The sequence below is a fragment of the Caretta caretta genome, chromosome 3 (assembly GCF_965140235.1).
Source record: "Caretta caretta isolate rCarCar2 chromosome 3, rCarCar1.hap1, whole genome shotgun sequence".
Classification (NCBI taxonomy): Eukaryota; Metazoa; Chordata; order Testudines; family Cheloniidae; genus Caretta; species Caretta caretta.
Genome location: NC_134208.1, coordinates 67798900 through 67811594, shown reverse-complemented (window position 1 = coordinate 67811594; position 12695 = coordinate 67798900). Strand labels below are relative to the sequence as shown.

General features: G+C 41.9%; 1 protein-coding gene across 1 annotated transcript; it reads right to left on the bottom strand.

Moving 5' to 3' along the window:
• Window positions 1-4005: 4005 nt before the first annotated feature.
• On the bottom strand, window positions 4006-12100 carry HTR1E (5-hydroxytryptamine receptor 1E). The gene has a single exon (XM_048845059.2). It carries the CDS (start codon window positions 12097-12099, stop codon window positions 11005-11007), a length of 1095 nt encoding a protein of 364 aa, XP_048701016.1. The 5' UTR covers window position 12100; the 3' UTR covers window positions 4006-11004.
• Between the last annotated feature and the right edge of the window lie 595 nt (window positions 12101-12695).

Genomic DNA, 12695 nt, shown 5'->3' with positions numbered 1-12695 from the left:
GAGCAAGAGGTGCTAGGAGCTGAGAGTGAGAAAGCATACTGTTGGAGGACTCAGGAGTACAAGCATTATCAGACACCAGGAGGAAGGTCCTATGGTGAGGATAAAGAAGGTGTTGGGAGGAGGCCATGGGGAAGTAGCCCAGGGAGTTGTAGCTGTCGCACAGCTGTTCCAGGAGGCACTCTAGACAGCTGCAATCCACAGGGCCCTGGGCTGGAACCCAGAATAGAGGGCTGGCCCAGGTTCCCCCCAAACCTCCCAACTCCTGGTCAGACATGGGAGGAGTTGACCTGGACTGTGGGTTCATGAAAACGGCCAAACTGAGGACTGCCGTGAAGCTCCAAGGTGAGCAAATCCGCCAATAAGCACAAGACCCACCAAGGTAGAGGAGGAACTTTGTCACACAAGAAATTGCTCTTTATTGCTCTTAGTGGTTCTCAAACAGTGGTCTGTGACAAACCACCAGAACAACTGGAGACTTCTGCGGGATTGGGAGGAAAATGCAACCATAACAGGATCTTGCTTCTGAAAAGGACTGCATACTGAAAATGTTGGTGAACCACAATCTAGAATGTCATAGTTTCAATGGACCTCCAAAAACATACCTAAATTATTTTGCTGGTGCAAAAAAGGGAAGCAGTCTGACCTGGTATACAGGGCACTGGATTGAGACTTAGGAGACTTGTGTTCTAGTCCTGATTTAATCACTGGCCTGGTGGGTACAAGTCACTTCACCTTCCTGTGCCTCAGTTTCTCCATTGTAAAATGGGGGTAATGACAGAGCCCTCCTTCATAATCACTTTGTGATCTACTGATGAAAATCCATATACAGGCGGTAGGTGTTTATTATGCATTTATGCACCAATGACCTGATCTAAAGCCTGTCAAAGTCAGTGAAGCGTCTTCCCTTTGATTTCAGTGAGCTTTGGATCTATTCCCAAATCTTACATGTTGTGTGAGCAAAATGGATGGTTGCAAATCTACTTCTTTTGCGAGTGAAGAAACCCTTAGTTATGCACACAAGTGGATGCATATTTTTAGAGGGCTGTTGGAAGTGTGAAATAGTAGGTGCATTTTAGAGGTGCTTTTTTAAAAAAAAATCATTAAAAATTTCTTCAAATGATTTTTTTAATATCTCGTAGGGCTAAATTGTTAGATTTCAAACAGAAAATGGCTTTCAACGTCTAAAGTTTTTTGAGCTAAACTCTCATGTAGTTACTGTAACAAGAATGCTTCAAATATAAATATTCTCTTCCACTTTTCAGTGGGAGTGATTGTTTGACAAAGTGTCTGGTAACTTGTTAAGCTAGCAGATATATTTACCACATCCAAATCATATGGTGTAGCTATGCACAGGTGTAATTCCTACATAAAGCACAGAAGACATCTAAACACAATGAAGGAGGACGGTGGCTCAGCAGTATTCTGGATCTTCTGAAAAAACCACAGAAAGTCTCCTTATGTTGAGAGAAGAGACACCTTCCCAGTGGTCGAGCAAGCCACTGCAGAAGCAATTATTTTGAGAACAAGAGGACATGTTATCAGAAAGTTCTCGAGGTTCCGAGAGAGCAGTTATTGACAGATATCCAGTAAGGGGCCAAATAATTCTCTCCTATGAGAGACAGGCTCTCCTTGGGGTTAAGGCACTGCACTGGGGTGCAGGATGTTTGGGTTAACTGCTGACCTCTGCCACACATTCCATGTATGATGTTGGGCAAGTCATTTAATCTCTGTCTCAGTTTCCCATCTGTAAAATGGGTGTAATAATACTTCCTTTCTCTGTCTTGTCTACCTAGGTTTGGGGCAGGGGTGTCTTGTGTGTTTGTGTGTGTGTGTTTGAACAGTGCCCAGCACAATGGGGTCCCAATCTCAGTTGGAGATGCTAGGTACTTCTACAAATTAATAATCTCTCTAGGGAGTTCAGGGGGCCTACTCTGACTGCCAGCCTAGATGTCTTCATTTGTGTGCTTTAACTGTCTCTATTTTGGGTTTGTTGTTCTTGGTCAGTATCAAGGTCAATTGCAATTATTACATTGTTCTATTTGCATTTGATTTTGAAAAAAGTGGGGGGGGGAGGGGAAAGGGAAGATGTAGCCACTAGCAACAGTTGATACTGTCCCCTACCATATGCCAAGTGAACTAATCTTTTATAACTCTGACCTATATCATGTGACTGAAGCCTGGAAATAAGGACCGGTGTCTTATCAGCTCTTCTGTGTCACAACTTTACTACAAACCTTGGTGGCAAGGAAAGAGCTTGAAGGATCTACTGCTACATACCCTCTGGATAGGACAGAGTCTATGTGGAGGGGTGCCTCACAGGGATATGGGGTGGATTGCACTTCGGGCTGTAATAACTGTGGAGTGGCTCTGTTGCCTCTCAGTTGCCAGTGGTGAGAATTCTTCTTCTTCTCCTTCCCCCAAATCTAGAGCTACTGAGGCTGGCCACTGGGTTGAGGATCTGTCCTTGTGTGCGCGCCTCTTTTTTTTTTTTTTTTTGGATGACTGATCGATAAGTACTTGGCAATGGCTGTTGTCAAGAATCACGGTCACTGATGTGAAACCTGTTAGCAAATCACACTACCAAGCCCCAGCAATTGCACACTGGGATTAATGGTTATGATTTGTAGTGGGTGTTATTGATTCTTTCTTTAATTATTGGCAGTGCAACCTTGTAATTGACTGAATATGGAATATTCGCTGGCACTGCCATTGTTTGTTTTGATTTACTGTGTACGGCCTGTGTTTACTCTCAGTAGCTTTAACATACTTTTATGTATTGTCAATAAACCCTCTAGTCTGAACAAACTGGTGTTGGTGTTTGTATTAGGATAATGGCTTGTTTCCAGACAGAATCAGTGGGAACAGGGAATTTCACATACTTTCCTTTTTTAAAAAAGGTCTAAGTCTCCCATTCTGTTATGTTTCTCTCAGGGGGAGGGGTGGTGGCGAAGCAGGTTTCATTGTCTTGGTTTAGGAAATGGGGAGACCTGACAATGAGCTCTCCCAGTCAGAGCTCATATATAGCGGAGGCATTTTACAATGGGAGTGGGATGGTTTACTATTGCCCCATTGGTACTTGGGGGCATGTCTTTACATGCCTAATGAGTTAAGTGAGGAACTCTCCCATGCAGTAATGGGCAGGAGAGCTCTGTGGGAGCTCATGGAGATCCATTGTGAAAATACTACTGCCAAGAGGAGCTCTACGCCTCCATCCCTGCAGAGACAGCATTGTATTAAAATCCCGCATCTCTAGGCTTCTTCAGCCAGGGATCATTGCCCACTGCTTCTTCTCTACAGCTGGCAGCAGCCTCTTCTTGCTCTACTGGCTCCTCCATTCTCCCTTTCCTAGTCTGACTTACTATAGTACAGGAGCAGCAGGGCCAGCAGACAGGAGGCAGCTAGCTGCAGAGCTCATATGTCAATGTCTGGTCTCCAGCAGCAATTCTCCTTGAATTGGTGAAGCCCAAGCCGGGAAATTCCTGGGGCAAAGGCTAATGACTTTGAGGGTGGATGCTTACAACAGAAAGTAGACAGCTGCCCCAGGGGTCAAGTGCTCACCTGAGTTCAATTCCCTGCTCCACCCCATACTTCCTGTGTGACCTTAGTCCTTCTGTGCCTCACTTCCCCCTCTATCAAGTTCTTCCCTACCTCACAGGTGTGTTGTAAGGATGAATGCATTAAAGATCGTGAGGTGCTCAGATACTACAGGAATGGGGGGCTTATAGGTACCTAAGGATGATGGGAAGAGATGCTTTATTGGGTGTGAGATCCTGAAGAAAACAAGCAGGAGAATTCAGATTCTTGGGGGCACGAGGGAAGGAGGAGTTAATATTTTTCAAAAAATTAATTACACCTACATTTTCTTTTTAAATTACAAAATAATGGAAAACTTGCTATCACCTTAGCTATGGATAGTCAGTCATGGGGTCAGGCCACACTACACTGACATACTTGGCTAGTTGTTTACAAGGTGTTTTGAAGAGGAAGAAAGGGGGAAATGTGCTATTCTTTTAAATTATAGGACAGAACACAGTCTTTTATTGATCGTTATTGAAAATACAGCGGGTACAGATACACCATTCTTTACCAGAGAGTAGGACAATGGCCGTGATATAATCGAAGGATTGTTACCTGTGACTTGTATATAAGCACCAGATAAAGTTATCCATGCCTGGGAACCACTTCTGCAATCCTAGGTAAATGTCTGCAGCCAAATCCATATTTAGATGAAGGATTTTTTTCCCCCCGGCTACTTCAGATTAAATGGCTAGTCACAAAAAGAAATTCTGACATCTGCAACAAAAAGAAAGAGTACTTCCTGTATTTGTAACTCAAAATACAAGAGTTATTGCTACTTTTTTATCCCTCAAATATGTGTGTGAATAACAAAATGATGGATAGCATTACAATGTACATAAGTAAAAGGAAAGCCATAATAGAGACCAGTAAACTTGAAGCTAATGGGAAAAATTCTCAGTGTGTGTGTGAGGCTGATTTGTTATATAGCAGAAAAATAAGCCTGTTTGGGCTTATCCATGCACCCCAGTAGCTTCTCAGATTGCTTCTGTTATAAGTGAGTGAGATTATTTCTGGTTGTATCACAAAAGAGAGTCAGTTGTCTGGAACATTTTATTGCTCTGAGGAAGTTATTGTGGATAATCTTGGAAGGAAACAATAACTTCTTGTTAGACTCATGGAAAGGTCACCTCTGTAAATTGCCAGACTTGTACCCTGTGATGTCTTGGATGAATTTCTTTGTGCTCTTTTAAAAACTGATCACTGGCAGTTGCGGCATTCCAACTTAAACTGTCATCTAAGTATAAAACAATGGTTTACAAAGGAACTCCCCCCTCCTTCTCCCCAAGGTAGATTTTTATTTCTGAACTGAGGAAAGTAATGTGGTTTATAAAGTGTAGTTGAAAGGACAGTCGTCGTCGTCTTCTTTTTTTTTTTACTCATCTAATCCAAAAATGTCCATTTATAGTCCTAAAATACAGTACTTGAAAAGATTTGAGTACCCCAAGAACATGGGAGCTTGTGCCTAATTGAAGTAACTTCCTGCATGACAAATTACTCTCCAAAACGTGAAGTAGCTGTTCTGTATGTTTTCTCTACAGCATGATGCCAGTGATTGGAGTGGGACAAAATGTGTTACAATTACCTGCCCTATTTTATTGGTTGGTTTTTGTGGTGGTGGGAAAATCAAAATGCACACATGGAAAAAACCAAAAGATTCAAAACTAGGTTTGAATTTAAGAGTTTCTCATCTCTCTCACTGCAGTCATATTCATTGACTAGAATCTGATCTTGGGAGAAGAAGTGAGACCAGTCAGGGTTAACGTGTCAGATATCCAAGATCATGGAAGGCAGCACAAGAGGAGCTGTAGTTTCCATCTACAGAAATACCGGAGTAAGCTTTTAAGAGGTATGGGGTCATGGTGATCCACTGTTAGTGTTAATGATTTATTATACCTTTCGTTCTAAAGGATCACAAAGCAGTTTACAAATCACATACAGTATGCGGCTATCACTTAACTACCACTGAAATAGTGTCATTTTTCAGAAAACTACATGATATTTTGGGACATGCACAGCAACACAACAGTACAGTTTGGGTTCAGAAACAGGATCCTAACCTGCAACTCCACTGCCTGAAATTAAGATGCATAGTGTTACCCTGTAGCTACAATAGGAAGAAGGTAGGGGTTAGCTAGCATGTGATAGCTTAGCACAATGGGGCCCTGGGCCTTCATTACAGCTCCTAAATGCTACTGTAATACAAATAATTAATAATGATTTATTCCTCCTAAAAGTTAGGAGTGTGTGAAAATCAAGGAGGAAGAAGATACCAAAAGAATCTGAGAGTAGCGTGATTAGTGATTAAGAGGGGAAGATGTGAAAGAAAAATATTTTCTTTAGATCATAAAAATAAGGGTTCATATTGTCATCCAGTACATATTTTCAATGAGATGGTAGTTATATTTTTACTCAGAGTAATAGTTGTAGAAATGTTTAAGAAGATGAATATATAAACTAAAACTCCAGTCACCACTGGGCAAGATCCTCCGCAGGTGTAAATCAACTGATTCAATGCAGCTATATCATCTGAAGATCTTGCCCATGAAAAATATAGGATGAGAGATGGCATAATTGGGAGGAAACTATGCTTCCAAGTCTTGATAATGCTCACTGAAGTCAATGGGATTCTTTCTGTTCACATCAATGAGCATTGGATCAGATCCACAATGACTAAGTAGTGGTCCCTATTGAATTACATAGTTGGGCTAGAACCCAGGTTAAATTCTGTTAAATCTTACTGATTTATTCATAAGATCTTGTTGATATGATTAGACACCTCATTCTTAATTCATCTTGAGATGAGTTTTGCAAGTGCAGTATTAGATTGTAGGGAGAAGGGGAATTAATATTTTTAGCACGTTGGATAATCATGTAATTTATAAAGAAGTGAAAAAGTTCCTGTGGAAAAACAAGTAGATGTTGTCAGTGTCACATGTTCATCTTTAGGGTAACACATAGGCACCTTAAAGAATAACTTTCCAGCTGATAAACTAGCATTTAACCAACTAATTTTTTTTTAAAAATGAGTCAGCCTCAGGACTAGAACAGATAGTAATTACAAAGGGAATATTGTTTTCAGCTGAATTCTTATGTAATACATGCTTGTAAATTATTGGCTAGTCTAATAAAATATATCCCTATATCTACCATGTCCACTAAAGCAATAGAGCAATTTAAGATAATTCTTCCCATGGATCACTTAATGTGTAAAATGTGAACTAAAACAGAATCTCTGATATTGACGTTTGAAGTGATTAAACAGACTACATAAAGCACACAAGCAATCTCTCCGCTTGTACTGGAAGATTGTATTTCCTGTCAATACTGTAGTACTGTTTGTTTTCTGATATTGGAAACTAAATACAGATAAAATGGAATGGTCTGTAAAAGCAGGAAATAGAATTACTAAAAATACTTGTTCTGTTAACATCTAGTGTCAAAATGAACCCAGTGATTCTGGCAGTAGTTTGCTTCACTCCTTGTTAAATGTTCAGGAAAAAGGCTGCATGTAGGTGGAAAAATAGTGTATGACAACTAAGGGGGGTGGGTGACCCAGGGGATTGGTAATGAGATATTAACAATTAGCCTTTTATACTTCAAGCTTTTTTGGGCAGGGGTTTTCTTTTTAACTGTCTCTTAAAGGTCCAGGCTCATCATCATCTCTGTCTCCTTGAAGATCAGCATGATAATCTTCAGTGTACTATTGTGTGATGGGGTGTACCCACGCGTTTGCTGCCCTTGCCAGAGGCTCTGCCCTCTTGGTGCACCCCGTCATAAAAAGGTGTCCTGCTGGAAGGGAAGAATAGCGAGTTTGGATCTCCAGAGGTTGCCTAGAGAGGCCTCCTATAATCAGCTAGGCAGAACAGCGAGAGTTGGTCCTCCAGTGCCTAGAAGGGCTGGGGGCAGGCAGAGGCCAATCAGAATCCAGCAGACCAGATAAAAAGGACTGGCTGCTTCTACTAGGCTAAGGGCTAGCTTTTTGTGAAGCCAGAACCTTGTCCTATCCTGGCCCAGTCAGGGGCCTAACATCAAGAGAACTGTTTTGTTATGGACTATAATGCCCAGTTGGCTGCTTTAAGTTCATCATGAATATGCTTTTTTCTGTATACTTCACCAGGCTTGGATGACTGTTGTACTGTAATACTTTTAACAATGGAAGATATTGGGGGCATTGGGAAAGGCCTGGGAGGAAAAATCAGGCATTGTTTGGCCCATGTTAAATTTAGGTTGGCAGAGAGACATCCAGGAAGAGATGTGAGAGAGATGGGCTGAGAAATGGGACTGGTTAGAAACAGTCAGGAGTGGAAAGGTAGATTTGTGAGTTGGTGGTGTAAAGATGGTGGTTGAAGCTGTGTAAGTAGAGATCACCCAAAGAAAAGTGTAGCCAGTGAAGAGGAAGGAATCAAGGACAGATCTGTGTGATCCCCTCGGAGAGTAGGAAAGACAAATGGGAGAGGATCCAACCAAATAGATGCAGAAAGAATCACACGAGAGGTAGGAAGAGAAGCAGCCAAGGACACTATAATGAAAACAAAAGGACTCGATTTTGAAGGAAGATGGATGTGATTAACAGTGTGAAAAGCAGCAGAGAAATCAGGGAGGATGAAGACAGATTGGGGGCCCTGGGATTTGCCGATGAAGTGGTCATTACAGATCTTGATGAGAGCAGTGTCAGTGGTGTGGAATGGCTGGAAGCCTGACTGGAGAGCATCCAGGATGGAACTGGAGGGAAGTACCTGAAGCAATGGTTGCAGAGATCGCACAGCAAAAACTTCTCAATTTTCCTCCACCCCTTTATAAATCAACGGAGATTGAAACAAATAAAAATAAGTTACCAAACAGTGGTGTCATGTTAATGAATGTTTTTATTTGCATCAATTAGTTCCAAGCAAGTTAAATGCTTAGTTTAACTGTTGTAAATAAACAGTCCGTGGAACTGTTTTCAACTTTGGTTGCTGGGGGGCGGGGGGAAATGTACAGGATCTCTTCATCAATGTGGTGTCTTCATCATTCATTAGAAAACGTAGCTCTGTGGCTAGTTGATGACTTAATTAGGAAATGTCTAGTCAGCTATTTAACAGGAAAATGTGAAAGTTACGTTTCCATCTGTTTTTACTATTAATTATCTGAGTGTTAAAATTAAATAAAATCTTAAGCCCAACACTAATTGGTAGTGTGAGTGGTTGTGGCAGTCAGTTGCTGGAGGGAAGAGAACGCAGTGAGAAGAAATGAATGTTGTGCAGCTCTTGAATTTTTACAGCTTGTGTATCTGTTTCGGAAGCCGCCTGCATACCTACCATAGCTGCCGGAAAAGAGTGATTAGCAAATTTTCTATCCTCTAGCACGACTTCTCTCTTTAGACAAGTATCAGAACAGGCCACCTAATACTTTATATCAAGAAATTACTGTTGCATGAGAAGTAAAGCTCTTCACATTCTGTAGATAGCACTGGTAGGTTAACCTCTTATGCCAATGGGCTAGGTAATGCTCTGGGTTCTTTCCTGTTGAAGTGCCTCTCCCCAGTGCAGCCACTTCAGTCCCTTTCCCCTCTCCTTCTCATGGCAGAGAGAGGTGAACGGGTGTGTGTGGAATTTAAAACAGGCTATATTTGCCCCTGTGTTACAGTGTTGGAAAGGTTCCCTCTAGTAGAAAGTCTAACTGGAGGGGCATGGCTGTGTAAGGTGCCCACAACCCCTGCCCAGCTGGGGCCCTTCAGACAGCTGGTGCAGCTCTAAACACCAGCAGAGGAGGGAGTATGGACACAATGGCCAAGGCATGAGCCTCTGCCAAAGGGCCACCTCTGGAGCCCATCTGCATGTAAAGCATTGAGCACCCTTCTTTGATGTGTGAGCCCTAGGGACAAACAGTGGACACACTGGCCCCCTTGGCACAGGGCCATGTGATTAGCACCCCTGCCCTGCCAGGAAGGAGTGAAATCCAGAAATAGTCATCTGACTCCCTGATGCCAGTGCCAAAAAGGTTCCAGATCCCTGCTTTGGCAGCTGCAGGAGAAGTTTCAGAGTCAGAGAGCATTGTGGTGACAACCAGTGCCATCCTCAAGGGGACCAAGTCCATATAGGACAAGAAGGGAGTTCCAGCAATGTAACCATTGTTTCAAGTTCAGAGCAGCCAGATATGCCTTAATGGCATTAGTGCCCAACCTTGTCAGCCAGGCTGTGCTAGCTATGGCCAACAATACCTTGGCAGTGGTTTGTATCGACAAACAGGGAAGTACCAGACCCTCCCCACTTCCTGAGGGAACTTATACCTTCTCTGCCTATGGGTGGAGAACAGCCTATTGTCCCTTTGAGCCCTGCATGTAAAAGGAAAGCTGGACGTCCAAGCAGGCTAGCTAAGCAGACAAGTGATAGATAGTGTTGTCTGTATCCCAAGGTATTTGAGTAGATTATTGGTTGTTTTGGCCTCTTTGCTCCTGGGAACAATACAAGGGTTCCAGGGTTCTATTCCCGATGGAGGAAATTAGGAAGCAGTAGCCACAGATATGGTCATGGCTCAGAAGATTGCTATATACATGTCTCCTGTGCCCCACAATGCCTAAAGTGATTCAGAAAAGGAAAGAGAATGCAGATGTTCTGGTGTCTCCATGTTGGGGGGACCCTGGCCCGGAAGACAAGGGCTTCTGACAATAAAACAGATGGCAGTCAGCGTCTCCACTCTTTTGCCCACACAGGAAGCACTTTCAATAATAAGGACCAGTTCTGTAGCTGGGTTCCCTAGCTGTGTGAATCTAGCTGTGTGACTTTAAAGAGGCACCAACTAAAACAAAACGTTTTCTGTGAGTATATGCCAGGCTCCTTTTTTAGAAGGAATGAGCCAAGTATTGCTCTGTTATCTGGATTTACTCCAGATTAGCAGTTGTGTAAGGAGAGCAGAATGTGTTCTGAGTAGGTTTATTTGGGAATAAACTAAGATGAAAATTACCATTCATTCAGAAGGAAAATAACTGGTTTTCTCTGAATACCACATTGCAGGTTTACAGCTCACTTTGCACTCATTAAGTGATATGATCAAGAGCTGAGTTTATTCTTAACCAGATAAGTACTTATGTGGATATAGATTTTAAACCTCCATGTCATAGTGCAAGTTAAATCAACCATTTGTTTTATAAATATGTATTTTTTAAATTGTTGCTTAAATAAGATATTTTAAAAGTGAATGGATAACTGGGGTTTTTGGTTTATTTTCTCAAGAATTCTGTGCCTCAATATAATAAAATGTGTTTGAAACTATGTACCATAATAACATGAGAGGTAGAAAACAGCAAAACAAGTTACAGGCCAAAGAGAAGTCAAGCATAAAGACAAACACAAAAATCCCCTTTACCAAGCAAAATGTTGCCAAATTCAGCTCATTTTACTCATTCTTAAGGCCAGGGCGTCATGTTATATCTACCTTTAGGTGCTTTTAAGAATTTTCCCAACACCGAATAAGCTTTTTAAAGGCCAGCTTAAAATCGTCATTAAAACTAGTGTACAGCAGAGGGTTGATAAGGGAGTTGACATAGCCAAGCCATGTCAAAAAGTCAGCTACTTCTGCAGACACCGTGCGAACACTCAGGCCCACAATAAGCTCCTTAATGAAAAATGGCAACCACGACAAGATGAAAGCCCCTAAGATCAGTCCCAGGATGCGAGCAGCCTTTCGTTCCCGTGTACTGGAAATCTGCTGACGGTCACCAGCCAGCTCCAGGTCATTATCAATAGGAGGAATTCTCACTGATGCATGTATTTTATCAAATTCCGTGGTTGGGTCAGATGTCGAGAAGTCTGACACGCAGAATGTCTGCGTGAGCTTACAACTGGCAAAAGAATTTTGGCTGTCCGTGCTCCTGTTGCTTAGGTGGCGGCTTGACCCCCGTTTTTGGTATAGGCTCTTTGCAGCATGGTAAATTCTGTAATAGAGGATCAGTATTAGCATCAAGGGGATATAAAATGCCCCAAAAGTGGAGTAAATAGTGTAGATCACGTGATCGTGTTGAATGCGACACTCGCTGGGAATAGTGACGCTGTGATGATTTCTCCAAAACAAAGGTGGCATCGAAATGAAAATGGATATAGTCCATACAGTGACTATCATAAGCCCGGCCCTTTTTGCCGTTCTTTTCCTGGCGTATTCAATAGCATCTGTGATCGCCCAGTATCTATCCAGTGCAATGACACAAAGATGAAGAATTGAACACGTGCAGCAGGTCATGTCAACGCTAAGCCATATCTCACAGATGAAGTATCCCAGAGTCCACGTATCCATCACTATGTATGTAATGCTCAAGGGCATGACTAAAAGAGCAACAAGCAGATCTGTCACAGCTAGGGAACATATTAAGTAATTTGCAGGCTGGTGTAGTTTCTTGGTGGTGCCAATTGCTGTAATTACAGCAGAGTTCAGCAGCATAGTCAAAATTGTGATTAAGGCCAAGGTCAGGGTAACAAGCATCTTTTCGGTGACTGTTTTGGGTTTGACAGCCACGCTGGCTTCTGTTGTGCAGTTTGTGAAATTCATTCCCCCCTCCCCAGGATGCACAGAGAAAAAGGCTGCCACTTCTAGATGTTAATGGCTCCTGTTCAAAATTCCTCCATTTGAGAAAAGCTTCAGATGTCAAATTATTTGTCCCATTTTCGCTAGATCAGCTCAGAACATCCAGTGTTCCTAGAAGATAAAAATTATATCAGTTAATCAATGTAGAAAAATCCAACTTTTCTTCTGTAAAAATCCTAGTCTTTTAATGTTACTGCCTCAAACAAGAATGTTGGTAACTTCCATTTCTCCCTCACTGCTCTTCAGTTTTCCCGCTACTGCTTAGTCCCAAAGAACACTTTTGGGCTACAAACTCAGCGGGTATAAACTGGTGTAGCTCCATTCACTTCAGTAAATCTATGCCAATTTACATCCTCTTAGGATCCAGTTCTTTTCTTTCTTTGCAAGTCAAATTCCAAACCATTATGAGTAGAGAAAATCTATCCTGTTACTTTAATTGCGGTCTTAAAACACATTACTCCTGCATATCTTGTTTAAAACAAAAGCCCATTTCAACTAATGCTTACTAGCTTTTCATAGATTTCAATTCATTTTTCATATTCACATGTCTGTCTTTAATA